The sequence below is a fragment of the Melospiza melodia genome, chromosome 3, assembly GCF_035770615.1.
Source record: "Melospiza melodia melodia isolate bMelMel2 chromosome 3, bMelMel2.pri, whole genome shotgun sequence".
Lineage (NCBI taxonomy): Eukaryota > Metazoa > Chordata > Aves > Passeriformes > Passerellidae > Melospiza > Melospiza melodia.
In genome coordinates, this window is record NC_086196.1 from 133,719,814 (window position 1) to 133,735,683 (window position 15,870).

General features: G+C 42.6%; 1 protein-coding gene and 1 long non-coding RNA gene across 2 annotated transcripts in view; both read left to right on the plus strand.

The window, feature by feature from the left end:
- The first annotated feature begins 4,058 nt into the window (after window positions 1-4,058).
- RCAN2 (regulator of calcineurin 2) overlaps window positions 4,059-15,870 on the plus strand; it is an 85,532-nt gene continuing 73,720 nt past the window's right edge. The window contains exons 1-2 of the mRNA XM_063153115.1: window positions 4,059-4,137; window positions 11,775-12,001. Coding sequence (XP_063009185.1) covers window positions 11,777-12,001 — 225 coding nt within the window. The 5' untranslated portion in view covers window positions 4,059-4,137; window positions 11,775-11,776. The remainder of the gene's footprint in view (window positions 4,138-11,774; window positions 12,002-15,870) is intronic.
- LOC134416854 (uncharacterized) lies at window positions 4,979-7,321 on the plus strand. The gene is made up of 2 exons (XR_010027430.1): window positions 4,979-5,751; window positions 7,067-7,321. It is a non-coding gene; the product is annotated as an uncharacterized LOC134416854 (long non-coding RNA).

A 15,870-nucleotide genomic window follows, 5' to 3' on the forward strand; every position in this document is an offset into this window, starting at 1 on the left:
AAAGGGAAACTGAATGTTGAAAATCAGTAGTTTCCCCCTTAGATGATGAGGAGACCCCCAGAGTCACAGGACTCTTTAGCCCAGATGCTCAGAGTTATTCCAAGTCCCTTGGCCAGACAGCTCTTGTCTATTCCAGACCCAGCAAAATTCAACAGTCATTTTAGCAGAATCAAAGTTTCAAAATAGTGTTTTCTTGTAAAATTAGACAGGCTAGAGAGGATGGTGATAAAGTCTCCCAGTGAAAACAGAGAAAACCACATAAAATTTAAAAAGGGAGAGCTGAAGGAAAATCCAATTAAAGGCTAGAAAGTAATCACAGAATAGTTTGGAAGGAACCTATAAGATCATCTTGTTCCAACCCCTGCCATGGGCAGGGACACCTTCCACTAGACCAGGTTACTCCAGTCTGGCCTTGAACACTTCCAGGGATGGAGAATCCACAGCTTCTCTGAGCAGCCTGTGCCAAGGCTTCTACAGCTTCACAGGGAAGAATTTCTTCCTAATGTCTAATCTAAACCTGCCCTCTTCCTTCATCTCAAGTCAATCCACCTTGTCCTCTGATGATGGTGAGAAGGTATAAACATTAAATTTACTGCCTCTGAAACAAAGGAACACTTGAACAGGGGTAAGACTTGAAATAGTTTTCACACAGTGAAGAACTATCCTGTCACAGCACATTGTGGAAAGCAAAACTATAAATGGGCTCAAAAAGAGTCAAAAACTCCCAGAGAACAGGACCACTGGCAGGTACTATGTGGAGTAACTTGTATTCAACCATGAATTCCAGAAATCCCTACCTCCCTAGCTGCTGGAATATTAGAAGGTAAACAGGAGAACATAGAGCCTATTTTTACACTGATTTACTAAGCATCCAGTCTTGGCTGCTGGAGACAAAAGACAAAGCTAGATGGATCCAACTGTGTTTTTAATGTTCTAAAAAAGTAACAGAAACAATCGAGATTATAATGCTGACAGAGTCAACATTAATTTTACTTGCTTTATCCCTTCTAATCTCCAGACTCAGCCATTTGCAAGAAATCATAATCCATATCTGGCCAAAGAATTTGGGATTATCCCAGTAAGCAGAAATGTAAAAGATGAAGCAATAACTTCTTGAGCATCTACAGATTTTCAGGCATTACTTATTTGTTTCTTCTAAAAAAGGGAAATTTGTCACCAGAACATCTGCAAGGGCTGCAGGCCTTGGCCAGGGTTTGTATTCTGGTGATCAGAAATCAAGGTAACGCTGTCAGGGGGCAAAACCTTTTGGTTCCAGTGCTTCAGTAATGTTGCAACTCTCAGTGTCTGCTTCAGCACACTTGAGAGGCCACTTCTGCTTACAGATTAAATCTGGAGATGGGAAGCAGGTGCAGGCTGAAGATAATGAGCAGCTCAGGGTTTGGAGGAGACGGGCTAAGCCTGTGCTCTGGGATATCAGTAACAAACTCCCACTCAGTTCTGTGGGATGAGCTCACAGCTCTGCTTGTGGATCCTGCAAGCAGCAGCTGTTTTATCACCTCCTTTGGTATCCTTTCCAGAATTACAGCTTCCTCCAGGTTTTGGCACCCTGCAACTGCTTGGGCTGTGGGAAGATGGCCACAGCCTTCAAGGGGCACAGGGTGCATGGCCTGAAGGGTGGGACTCCACAAAGGACCTTCTCTCAATTGCTCTTGTCCTATTATTTTTGCAACAGCATTTTTCCATGTCTAAATAATATATTGTTGTGTGACCTTTCCTAACAGAAATCTTTAATGCTTATAACACGGGATACTAAAATCCTGCAACTGCTGCCATTCTTACAATTATCTGCTTTGAAGGACATTTCACTGCAATCAGGGGAATTTAAGGTTTTTCCCCCTTCATCTTAGCAATAGTGCCAGGATGCATATAAACCCAAAGGGCTCACCTTGGCTTTCCTGATTTTTCCTGAGCATGGGTTGGTTAACTTGCTTTCAAAACTGCAGAGATTCCTATTTTACCACAAGGAAAACATATGCTAGGGCAGCTTCATCACAATGGAAACATCCTTCCCAATATGAAAATTAATAAAAATTGAGACACAAGGTACAGTTAAGAGGATGGAGATAAGAAGACACAAGGAAATTGTATAACATAAAATGCAGGACAGAAAAAGCCCAGTGGATGCTCTTCCTACTCAGAATATTAAAATAACACATCATGCAAAGGGAACACACATAAATAGAGACAAGGAAAATATCCTATCAGGTTTAATTCCCAAAACAAAAACCAACAAGCAGATAATTTGATTCAAAACCTGATTAGTTTATATAGTGACATCTGTGGTTCCACAGCTTACTGTTCTGCATAATGCCTAAAGCAGTAAGATCATGGTCAGGGATCAATATTTTAGACACAAGGACAAATCAATGAAAATAATAATTACTATTATAAGTTACCTATTATACATTTAAAAATAAAAGTAGAACTGAAGCAGAAACTCTGAAAGGTATCAAGGCATAAATCAATCTTTAGTTAAGGGACCAGGAAGAAACTCCTCTGTTGCAAATACAGCAATCTCCAGTGCATTGCTCTTTGCTGTCTCTAGAGATGAGGTGGGATACACTATTGATTTCATTCTTCACACTATTTATTTTCTGCTATTATTGGAAAGTGCTGCTATAAATGGCACACATCTATTTATATATCTTTTAACTAATGGAGAATTATTCCTAACATAGATTTTTATAGGGTATTTAATAATTACATGGGAGTCTTCTCGTTCTTCATTACATTCTATAGATTTTCAAAGCCATCTTTACAAAAACCTATTTACGTTTCTGTAGCACCCTATTGATTAAATCCCTTTGTATTACATTCCAAAGAAAAGAGACCACAGAAAATCACTGCTAGGCTCAGATGTGCAGCTGGAAGAGAGAAAATAGCCCTTCTTTTAATAAAACATGCCTTGGGGGCATCTGAGGGCTTTCTCTTCTTTTTAAAATCATGACCAGCATCAGCCTTTTTCTATTGCAAACGTGACTTTCTTTTAGAGCCCTACAGATGCTTCTTCTGGTCTGGCATCATCTGTAGTGGGGAGATACCCCTGATTCACCTGTGAGCCTGAAGATCTGGCTGTGTCTCAGATGGAGCTCACTCCAAAGGACAGTTCGAGGGGAACCCAGTCTTGGGAGCTTCATCCTCCAAAGTAATTAAGACTCCTGCAACATCACCACAGGAGGGCCTGAGGAGCTGTCACTAAAACCATGGCGAGGTGCCCTGGCACTGTGAGGATGTCCATCCACCCCACCTCTCCCCTACCTTATCCCATCATCCCTTCTCGCTCCTGTTCTATCCCATCCCACCTCTCTCCTACCCATCTCTCCTCACTTCCATTCCATTTCATTCCTTTCCACCCCTTCCCATTCCACCCCACACCATCTCCTCCCTACCTTACCTTACCTTACTCCACCCATCCCACCCCTCGTCACTCCCATTCCAATCTATCCTTTATGTCCCTACCCCATCCCATCTCATCCCATCTCTCCCCTACCCTAAGCCATCCCATCCCATTCCACCCCACCTGACTTCACCCAATCCCACCTCACCCTCAGGGTGGGGGCACGGACACCTTGAGGGAGAGCAGCTTTGCCAGGAGAACACAACAAACACGGTCCGGTTTCTACCGCTCCGTGTGCTCGGGTGTCAGGAGCTCGCGCCCTGGCTCACCTGTGTCCCCTCACTGCCCTGTGTCCCTCTCACCTGTCGTGTGTCCCTCCCGCCTGTCCCCACACACCTGCCACTTGTCCTCGGTCATCCCTTGTCCCCACACATCCCTGCCCGGCTCGCCTGGCCCTGCTCATCTGTCCCCGTACATCCCCGTGCCCTCTCCTCTGTCTCCCGTCCCCTCACGGGCCCCGCCGGTCACCGATTCCCGGAGGGTCGCCGTGGGAGCTGGGGGCGTGGCCAGGGGTGTGGGAGGCGGGACCAGAGCACTCCTCGCGTTCTCATTGGCGGCGCCTCCTGCCTGTTTAGGCGGGGGCGTTGCTGATTGGGCCGCCCCGTCCTCCACCTTGGCGGGCGCGGCGCGGGCGGGCGCGGGGCGCTCTGAGGGAGCGTTGGGTGCGGAGTGAGGCGGACTCCGGGCGGGCAGGGAAGGGAAGGGCGAGCGAGCCGCAGGTAAGGGCACGGCCGCCTCCCCAGGGGCTCCTTCCCCGCCGGGGCCGCAGCGCTGTCCGGCAGACCTGGGTTACGCAACCGCCCCGCGGTCCTGCCCCGGCGCCGCGCTGCCCTCGGGGTTCCTTCCACCCGCGGCTCTCGGGGGATGCGCGGCGAGGCGGCGGCCGCCCCTCGGGAGGGATTGGGGCCGGGGCCGGTGTCTCCCGCGGTGGGGTGCGGAGGAGCTTGCGAGGAGGGATGGGGAAGTGGGAAGGGGTTTGCGGCCGTGCTGGGAGCAGGTTGGGGTCGCAGCGATGCAGACCCGGACCGGGCGCTTGGGCAGCTCCGGGCAGGGCAGCGCCGGGAGCCCTGAGAGAGAGAGGCTTTTCTCGGGATGCTTTAAACTTGGCTGCTGTAGCCGACGGGGAATGAAGGGGCTTTGAAGTGAAGGAAGGTTGGTTTAGGTTAGATATTAGGAATAAGTTCTTTACTGTGGGGCCGGTGAGTCACTGGCAGAGGTTGCCCAGAGAAGATGTGAATATCCCATCCCTGAACTGCCCAAGGCCAGCCTGCATGGGGCTTGGAGCAGCCTGGGATAGTGGAAGGTGTTCTTGCCCATGGCAGGAGGTTGGAACAAGATGGTTTTTAACATCCCTTCCAACCCAAACCATTCTGTGATTCCGTGATCCCAAGCCAATATCGTTTAATGCTTATGTAATAGATAGCTCTCCAAACTTGCTGGTTTGGGTTTTTTCCCCGTCACCTCTCCTATATTCTTTTGTACCTCTTTAAAATATTCTGTTCCTTTATTTCTTGAGTTTGGAGTTTAATGAAGGTTCCTAAAAACAAATGTATGATAAGCTTATACAGCTGAAAGAAATCATATTAAATGAGAATTGTAGTTTAATCAGGGGTTATACTTTACACCAGCCTCTGTCTTTAGCTTTCAAGTTTTGCCCTTGGAAATGGTTTGGTCTTTTAGCTAGTTAGAGTATGTGTAACTAGCTAAAAGACCTGTCCCTGATGAAAAGGAAAACTGCTATTCTATGAAAATACATGATTAGTGTAAAGAAACTGCTGCATTCATCTTGGCAGTGAAGCTAAATTATATGGTTGCCCATCATGCTTGTACAGATGGAAGTCTGAATACTGTGAGAATGTCAAACATTACAGAAAACTGCTAACACATCTCAGTAAATAAGGACAGAAGAAGAAGATTTTTGTGTAGATGATCATCTCTGTTAACTGTCTTTGGTACCTTTCACAGCAGGATCTCTCCTATCCTCCTTAAACTTCTGAGAAGTTGTCGGGTGTGTGATTCAGTTTGTCTGTCCCCTTCCAAGTATTGTAGCTCGTGTTCAGATTCAGTAGCTTGGTTTGTCTTTGTTTGTGTTGAAAACGTCGTCATTGCATTGGAGTAATTAATTAAATAATTTATAAATTACTTGACTGTGCTAGCAGGAAATCCTTTTAGAGGAGGAAACTTTGAAATGTTATTCCAAGTTATCGTTGTGTGTTTTCTAGGAGTGAAACCCTGTGCTGGCTCCTGCCGCAGGTAGCTCTGGGTGAGATTCCTGCACAGTTGTGAATTTCAGGTTCCAGGCTGAACGAGTGTTCCAGTGACCCCCGTGTGAGGTGACAGCTCTGGCTGAAGGCCGGTGACGCTCTAATGCTGTGTGCCCCTTATGAAACGGGCTTGCTTTAAATAGATTAGCATAGAGGCCAAGTGAAGGTGATCAGGAGGCTTGTTCTGGTTTCTTTGTGTTTGGGGAGGGTTTTCTTGGTGTTTTTTTTTTTTTTTTTTTTTTTTTTGTTTTGGTTCTTTGCATACCTTAATGTTGCCATGGTTACTGTAGTGCCCAACTGATTGAAGCTCAGCTTCTTGACTTTAAGAACAGCACAGGGAATCTTCACACCTGGCACTGGCTGCTCCAAGGTATCCCCTTCCTTTTGTGCAGTGGCACTGGAATTTTGGCTTGGTTGGGTTCACCAGTGCCTCCTGCATTGTTTTCTCCCATGCTGGAGATGCAGATGCTCAGCAAGGCAATGCCAGAGTCCCTCTGTGCTCTCAGGACACATCCCTGGTGTGGGAGGCACAGCTGAACCTTCAGTGTGATGTGCATGTCTTGGACTGCTTGAGCTGACCAGTCCTGCTTTAGAGGAATAAAACTGAATAGTCCCTTTGGATGTTAAAAGCTTCCAAAAATAGTTCCCAAGTCTCAGCTAAATTTAATGCGGCTAGAATGTCAATGGAAAGGATTAGAACATTTGGGATTTGCACCAGTTAGCATTTAGAAAAAAAAATAGAATAAAATCCTCTTCCTCATATCTGCCACTTTTGTGAGAGGAGAAGTAGAGATTGGCACTATTTTTGTGTGTGCTAACCAATCTGGAGCTCAAATGTTAATGGACTTCCCTGTACTGATAATTTTGATTCTTGTGAGGGAATTTGCCCAGGTGGGAGATCAGGGTGAAGGCTGTGGGAGGGGGTCACTGTAGTCCTTGCTGCTTTTGAGGCTGCAAAGGTTCATTAATCCTGTCATGTGAGGTCCAGTTCTGCTCTTTCTAATTAAGTAAAAAGCCTCTATTTAAGTCCATAGGAGCTTTCCACAGTGAAGAATTAGCACCATTAAAAGTAATGCTCATCTCCAGTGTTCATTGTGCAGAGTGGAATGAAATTCCAGTAAGTTACTCTGTGACCTTCCCTGATACATTTGTGCTTTCTGACAGAGCCTTTTGTGTGGGGCCAGTTGGATGCAGCAGGAGATGCAGCCCTAGGCTGACACCACTGAAATTGGTGGCTCTGCTACTGTAAAGTCAGTGGATATTTTAAGTAAAAAATTATTCTTGCAGTAAGATCTTATTCACTGGGTTTGATTTCCTCCCTCCTGCCTCTCCCCTGCCTTTGAATTATGGTAAAAATTGCTTTTTTGGGGCTTTTTTTTTTCAGTAGGAGCCAAGATGGAATCCCTACACTTCTCCTGGACCCCTTCTACAAAAACAACTGCAACTTCTCTTTCTTTGTTTTTATCTCCTGCAGATTATGGTTTCCAGGTTTGCACTCAGAGCTCAATAATACTTCTAGTTTATAGTGATTATATTTAAAGCTTCTATTTGTAATGTTTTGTTTGCTTTATTCTATTTTTAGTCATGTTGTTTGTCATGGCAAGCAGTGTTTAATAAAAAAAGTTAAGTTTCCTAGTGATTTCAAGAGATATGTGCCTGTTTCTTGATGTCCCTCAGGGATTCTTTTTAAAAACTCTAAAGACAGGGAAATGTTCACCAAGGAAATGCCTTATTAGTTTCCATAAAAACAGTGGATAAATCTGTAAATGCTCAGTGATATAGAAGACATTGGTCCATTCAGACACTTCATGTCCTCAAATTATCTTAATTCAATACAATTTCTGCTGAATTTTTGGCTCTGCAGAGGTCTGACTTCATGAGAAGATGTACATCTTTACCCTTTCATTTTTATACTAAATAAGTGTAATTTTTCAAACAGAAACTTCAGTGAGCTGCTGCTGTTTTCCAGTGAGTATAATTTTCTGCTGGCCTCTGTTAATTTCAATTAGAGGTGTACTGTGTCTAAAAATAGTGAGGTAACAGAATGAACACAGAGCCCCCGCTTGGAATCTCTGCAGAGATTTTGGTCACAGCCTCTCCAGTGCTGAGCACTGACATGACCTGTGCCAGTGGGAAGGTGTTTCTGTTTGGAGCCATCCCAAATTAGAAACTTTGCACACCTGGACCACAGGGGGAGAAATTTAAAGTAACCCACATCAGAGTGAGGTGATGGGTAGGGGCTGGGAGGGAAGTGGCTGCTGTGGTTCTCCAAGGGTTAAAAGTGCAGCACTCTTGAGCTCCTCATTCTGTGGGGTGTATTAAAGTTGGGGGTCCAAACCTTACACCAAATTCAGAAATAACATTCAGGTGGGCTTTAAATAAAGGGAATAAATGGATGTGGCAAGTGCTCAGCTGTAGCTGGAGGTTCCATGAAGTTGTTTGGCTCAGGTTTGAATCTGCCTCAGACTTTTCAGAGGAACAATCCTGACAGAGTTTGCTGTCATGATCCCAGGTAAGATTTTGGATAATTTAGCATCAATATTGGTTCTGGATAGAGCCTATATTAATGTATATATTTATTTTTTTTAATGGCATTGCCCCTTTTTTGAAACTCTGTGTGGCAACTTCTGGTATCTCAAGTATTTGTAAAATCTGATTTGGGAGGGGAGAAACAAATGCATAACTTGATTTGAATTCATTGCATTTTAAAAGGAAGGTAAGTACAGTTTACTCTTATTTGGGGTTTTTCTTTTTTTTTTTTTTTTTTTTTTTTTAATATAAAAAGGATCCTAAGGGGATGAAATTAACTCATCTTGTCAGAAGCTGTGGAAAGGAGCTTTAACATAAATGGGAATGTGATCCAGTGATTGTATTATTGTAACATAAAAGATTACTTTTAATTGGGCTTATTTGATATGGAAATCCAGTTCATGGATGGTACATGACTTAGACTTAATTGTTTTAAGAGATTTGAAATATAAATTCTTTTGTTCTAAATTAGTTAAATAATTGGAAAGAGAATTTTTTTTGTCAGAGGACTGCCTGAAGTGGCTAAATAATTTCAAAGAAACCGCAAAACCACTACCAACAATATGATAGCTGAGCCTTCAGGTTTGACAGACATAATAAAGGATATGAAGTTATGATTTTTTACATACATATATATATATATATATATGTAAATGTTTGTATGTGTAACACTACTCATAATATGGAAAAATGTAAGATTTCCATCTTATGCCTGGGGATAACTTCTGATTGAAGTCTGCTAACAAATGTTGATTCAAGTGTGTTTGTCCCCTCTGATTATCACTGAGCTCAGGCTCATGGGCAGTTTATTTCTCTTGGGGAACATGTATGTATTTTCTTGGTGAGGTTTCTGTTTTAACTGTGGTGCTGTGCTTTCCATGGTGCAGTGCATGGCAAAGGAGAACCTGTGAAACAACAGTTACCCCATACAGGTGTTCCTAACCATCCATCATAAATTGGGCAGAGGATTTAGGAATCAGGTATAAGTTAATTTGCTAGTGGAGGGAACACTAATCTGAACTCTGGGTGTATCTTAAGAGTAGAAGATGCCTCTGCAGGCACAGAGACCTGCAGGTCTGGGATAGGAGCTGGCCACAAGCCTGTGAGACAGTGACTTTCTTCAAAAGGCTTGGCCAATACCCAAGTCCCACTGGGCAAAAATGTCTCAATAATTGGCTGGAAAAAAAAAAAGAATCAAGTTTTTCCTATCCAAGAGCTCTAGCAGAGCAAGAATACTGCCACAGGATTTAAATATTTATTAATTTCTCATCCTGGCTGCTGCAGCATATGATCATTTTGTTGTTGGTTAAAAACCTGAGCTTCATGGTTATAACTTAAAATCCTGTTCTGTTTTGTTGTCTTTGTGGTTTTGCTGAATTCCTAACTTAAAAGCTTTCCTATGTAGTACTTATAATATGGCTCTCCCAGGAGAGAAAAATAAACAACTGTTTAGTGAGGAAGCCTGCAGACTTCTGACTTGTTTCTTAATTGAGATTCTTTGCTTCTCTGCACAATTAGCCTTGTTATGCCTTGGGAAAGGAGGTATGAAACTTGTTAACTTTAACATTATAATCCAGATTTCTACAACTTTAGCATGTCCAGTGTGTAACTCTCAGATGGTCAGTGTCTTCCCTGGCTGCAAATTTTTTTGTCTGTTGTGAATGAAATTCTTCCCACAGCCTGGCACCAGTCTGCTCTGCCATGTAAATTGTGTTTTGTAACACTGGGCTTGAGGTTCATTTCCATAAACCTAACGACACAAGCTAGACACAATGACAAACATGCTTAGAGATGATTGTTCTTGGAGGAGATGATTTATTAAAGCTTTTTACTAGAGAAATTACTGCATTCTGATGTGAAGTTTCTGGCTGCTATGAGGATTTCTTTCCAGTATTTCCCTGGATGTGTTTACCATGAAATGTGCAGTAACACAAAGCTTAAGTGAGTTGGTGCAAATACCAGAGGCAGTGTTGCTGTGAGGGTGAGCTCTCCTACACTAACATGTACTGCTGAACTTGTAGCCATCTCTTCTGCCAGTTGGTCAGGCTTCCTCTTTCCAATCAGAATTTAGAATTTAATTTCTAAACTGAAATTAGTTGGAGGTAGTTGTGCTAGTATTGGGCTGAGCTGCTGAAAGCAAAGTGTGTGTTTGACAGCTTGAAAACCCATCCTCAGGTTAACACAGTACTTTTGAGCATGGCTTCAGCTTGTGTACTTGAGAACTTCTGTGATTAGCCCTGAGACTCCAGCAATAACAATTACTGATATTTCCATAACCTTATGTTATGGAATGATGTGCTCTGTCATCATCCAAATCTCATTTCAGAGCAGAGGTTATATGAAAGGCACAGCCATAGCAAATTAGCTCCATAATTTAGCTTTACTGAGATTAAGTGTAATAAACCCATATGGTTTAATTTTGGACAGCAGTTCTATATAGTGTGTTTGAGCTAATATTTACAGCTATTTATAGAGAATAGCAAGTATGCAAGAGAGCAAGGGCAGAGCAGAACAGATGAGCACACTGAGTTTATGTAACTCTCTAAATGCTTGTGCTAGGAGGAAAAGCAGCTAATGATTGCATATTGTTATTGAAAGAAATAAAAAGGAATAGATTATTATCCAGTAAACTTCTAGTTAACTCACTGGGGCTCTCTAGATGCAATAAGTTGATGTCTACTAAGGACTGGTAAATAGCTGATTAAATACTAATTAACACACTGATCATTAATTAGACCTTGACTTACTCCCCTTGGCTGGCATGAAGCTTTCTCTCATCAGTAGTGATACCATTTTATGTATGGGCTCATTATGTGTGCCCATCAATTTGTGTGCTTTAAAATTACCTTTATCTAGTGATGCATTTGGGATAAAGGCTCCAAAATCAGCTCCTAAAAGTGCTGAAAATCATCTTGAGTCCACTCTTCTCTTAACTTTATTTGCTACCTGGTGTGATTAAGATGCAAAGAAATTGCTAATGGGCTTTGAAAACCAGCCTAAACTGTAGAAGAAATTGGCTGTGTTCTGTGTGGCAGAGATGCGTCTTGGTTGTACTGATTTTTGATGATGCTGTGTTCATGCTCCTTTCCATAAGGGTCTTTTATTTAGTTTTTTTTTTTTTTTCCTTGAAGCCTTGTTTAAATTGCAAAGTTATTTTCAAAGCTCTTCTTACCCTGAGCATTATGCTTCCTGAGTTGGCTGCAGACTCAGAAGCACCAGCAGCCTTCCCAGTAACAAAGATGGTTCTTTTAAAGCCAAATACAGCAGTGTTTTCTCACAGGGCAAGGGGCCCTTAAGTAATGTCTATTTGCTTGTGTTCAGAAGCTTGCACTGGTATGTTTAGGCATTTTCTGTGCTAATAAATGAAGTTAAAGCCCCAGTTTGAACCTTGGTGAGACTGGTCTCATTGCCCTGTGTCAGAGGCCAGCTGTTGCCCTGGAATTGTGTGAAATTTACGTTGTACCAACAAAGCCCCCAGACTTTAGAATCTCAGGGTTACCTTGTGGATATGAACATTTAAATACATTGTGTAACTGTGTGATGTTCTCTTCTCTGTGCTGCAGGGATGAGGGGAGATTCTTACTTCTTTGGAATGAGGGGCCTTGGCCAGTATGGCTGCATCCCAGAGGATGGAGGACAGCTCCTGCTCTACTCTATCAATGGAGACAACGGCCTCAAGAGATGTTTTGCAGAGGAAGACTTCCATGAAATAATCGATTTCAACGATCTCCCAAATTCTCTCTTTGCCTGTAATGTTCACCAGTCCGTGTTTGAGGATGAGGACAGTAAGGTACAGTGTCTGTTTCCAGATTTCCCTGTAAGAGAAACCCATGCTTTATATCTGTTTATTGCTGTCAGTGAAAGAGTTTCATCGGTTTCACGCAAAGAAACTTGATCGCAAATATGTCTTCTTTCTGAGGTGACTGCAGCATTCTGCTTTGACGTTTATTTCAAGAGCTTAAAAGCCTTTTTGTCAGCTGAGGTCAACAAAAATGTTTTTCTTTTGTTGAGATTTGCAGAATACTGAAATGAAGGTTTGTGTTTTCATGGCAACCTTGGCTGCAGGGATGGTGGGAACAGCAAAGTCAAACATGTGATGGCTGCTCCTGCTTGCTGATCATAGATCACTGAGATGAGAGGCTGCCTTTCTGTATTTTCTCACAGAATTAGAGAATCCTTAGGTTGGCAAAGACCTTTAAGATTGAATCCAACCATTAGCCCAGCACTGCCAAGCCCACCACTAAACTGTGTCCCCAAGTGCCACATGTACACATCTTTTAAACCCCTCCAGGGCTGGTGACTCAACCCCTTCTCTGGGAAGCCTGTTCCAATGCTTGACAGCCCTTTTGGTGGATAATTTTTTCCTAATATCCAGGCTAAACCTCCCCTGGCATGCCTTGAGACCTTTTTCTTATGTCTTACTGATTGCTGATTTGGATAAGAGACCACCACCTGCCTCACTCCAGCCTCCTTCCATGCACTTGTAGAGAAGAGAGATAAGGTCTGGTGTGTTTTAAGTTATCTGTAATACTGTGTTCTCACTGTCATTCACTTCAGATTTTCTAGATAAAAGCACATGAGAAACTTCATGAAAAATATTTTGAACTCTGCAATTAATCTAAAACAATGCTGAGAACAACATGGTCTTAAGATAATAATAATAACAAAAAAACAACTCTTGTAGGAAGCATTCAGTTCCTGTTTCTTAGTCTAGTGTTATGTCTGACTGAGACTGCAAGAATATAAAACTGATAGCTTGGGGCTTTATTGTCTGATGAAATGAGTCTGAGCTAATTGTTATAGGCACATCTCAAGCTACTTGAGTGTCCTGTTCAGAATTTTCAATTCAGAAACAAGCTGGCAGTGGTACAGTGGGTTTTGCCTGAAACTGCCTGAGGTACCCAGATAAAACTACAAAATCACTGGGACCAGAGCAGGCCAGAATGGACAAAGACTTTTTAGTGGGGAGATTTCCAGATAAAAGGGGAATAAAACAAGATTTCTAAGGATACAGGCTCCCTGTTAAAGGTACTGAAAGGGATGTCTGGTGAGGCTGTACAAGTGAAATTATTCAGGTTTAGTTTTTTAGGCATTTTTATCTTCTGTAATAATGTCCTGTGTATGTTTGAGTAATATAGATTAGTGCTGCAATATGAGCTTTAAAATGGGCAGTTATATGTTACAAATTCTGCACTCTAAATTGCAATTTTGAAAACCAGTTCCCTATTTTATTGAACAGGCCTTTTGCTAATAAGCATCTTGCAATTACATTCTGCCATTTTCCAAAATTTCCTCACCATCTGGTAATGAGCTTGACTAAAGTTAAGGGGTCTGAAAGTCCAGTTTTAAAGGGAGAAAACAGAAACCCACCTGGAAGTAGAGAATCTCTGTTTACCCTGCAGAGATTCTATCCCCACTTGCTCTTGAGCTTTCCCTTTTGAGAGCTGCATTCTGGTATTTAGCTGCTGGCTTAGTTAGAAAACGGAATGGCTGATTATGTAAGTATGTGGGATAGCAATCCCCAAAGACTTGCAGGACTTAGGGATGTGTCTCAAGAATAGCAGCTGGGTTGTGGAGGTGGATGTTCTGTGCCACGTGGGGCTGTGAGTGCCCTGTGCCTGCTGAGGGTTCAAGCTGTTTGCAGGTAAGTGCTTACTCCTCTAAGTCTCAATTTAACAAGATGGGATTACCCTCAGATTTCTCATTAAATCCAAGAACCTGGGGAGTTGGTGATGGTTTTTATTATTCCTGTAGGACATGGTCTTGTGTTTCCAGTTGATTAATATCCATAATCCTTTCTATTAATAACTGTTGCTGCAAGATAAGAGCACACAGGAATTCAAAATAAAAATATTGTCAAGTTGCTAAGCTAAATTTTAAAATCTCATAAATGGTGCTAACAATCATATCTTCAATTATATATTCACCCAAACTATATGTAATGGTACACTAAGCTTCTAAAAAGTATGTACTACAGTAATGGTTATATCTAAAATTATTTCATTATGGTATTCATTCTGCAGAAAGTAAAGCTTTTTGTAATGTTTTTTCAACTTTTACTCTTGACCTGCACTTTTAGGAGTACAGTGAATATATGATTGGAAGTTACAAGTTAGTAGTAAAGGAAGCCAGAGAAGCCCCTCATTGTGAATGGCTGGTTTGAATTGGTGTGGAAAGTTCTGAGTGGCTTTAGCATGGAACAGCATTAAAGTAAAGAAGTTACCCTGTCAGTTCTAAAGTTGCATTATCTGAGGTGTCCAAGGGGCTGAAATGTCAAGTTCAAACTTCTAACACACTGATATCTAAGCAATGCACTCACTGAAGACAGGTTTTAATTGGAAGACATTTAACTCCTTTGTATCAGATACAGGGTAAATTCCAGGTTGTGCTGGAATGTGGCCTTGCAGCAGCTCCTGGCAGCACGTACACCTGTGCTGGGGATAAGCTGATTTGGTTTGTTCTGAGTCCTGTGTCAGAAATACCCTCTCACCAGTGCTGTGCATCTACAATCCCTCTTAGAAAGGATTCAGTCTCCTGTCAAAAGCAATGATGGCACCTGCAGGGAGCCTGAGTTTGGATGTTCATTCTCTGAAGGTGAGGCATTCTGGCAGCTGAAGGCTGTGTCCTTTGCAGGGAAAGACACAGCTTGGGTTTTCTCCTGGCTGGCACCCTGAGGTCTCACTATGCTGAGCCTCAAGAGTTGTGGACTCTGGGATCTGAAGATGAGTTTGCCATCAGGCTTCAAGGAAGCTGGTTGGAACTGACTGCCCTGAAACACTGAAGAAAGGGGGAAATATAGATTAATGCTCCCTACAGCTGATCTTGCTTCAGTAACAGAGCATCTGGTCAAAAACTATTTCCCTACCTTCCATGCTGTGTTCCTGGAAAGAAGTGTGTGCTTGCATCAGGAGAATGCCCCAGATAACTGGGTCCATACTATGGGCATTTAAGGATTTGTGCAGGATGTTTTGGCAGCTTGCTACAGCTGAGGGGAGGTGGCTTTGCCTATCTCCACTCCCATCATGGACAGCCTTCCTCCTATGGAAAATGAAACTGTACCTTCTTTACAGTGTGCTCAAAATACAGAGCTTTTTAGTTCCTAAAATCCAGCAAAGGTGTGGAGAAGATTATCCAACAGGATAATCTGTTGCTAAGCTGGGATCACATTTGGTTGTGCCCCTGTCACTGTCCTGTGTTCTGATCATTTGGTAGGGGCAGATTAATTTGGTGTTTTGGACTGTACAGCACTGACTTGGTTGGGTCATGGAAATCTTATTGTAAAGAAGCAAAAAATAAAATTACACCTTAACCCTGGGTTTTGTCACATTGATGGGACTATTTATGTGTGAGCAAGAGTTGGCAAAATTGAGACTTACTTTTGGCTGGTAGTGTGACTGAATGGGAGGTGCTGCTCCTTTTAGCTTTCCTGATAAAGCAAGTGTGTTGGTGAGCCAAAGGCCATGGCTCTGATAACTCCTGAGGGTGGGCATTTGAGTGTTTCAGGAATTAATTGCTACCCTTAAACTCTGCTGGTAACTCTTTTGTTGTGCTTTTGTTATGCATGTATCCCTGTTTGTAAAACCAGCCTTTCTGTTCTGTGACTCCAGCTTCCTTCAGGCTGGGGCTGGTAAACACACTGTCAAAGTGAAGCATCTTTGT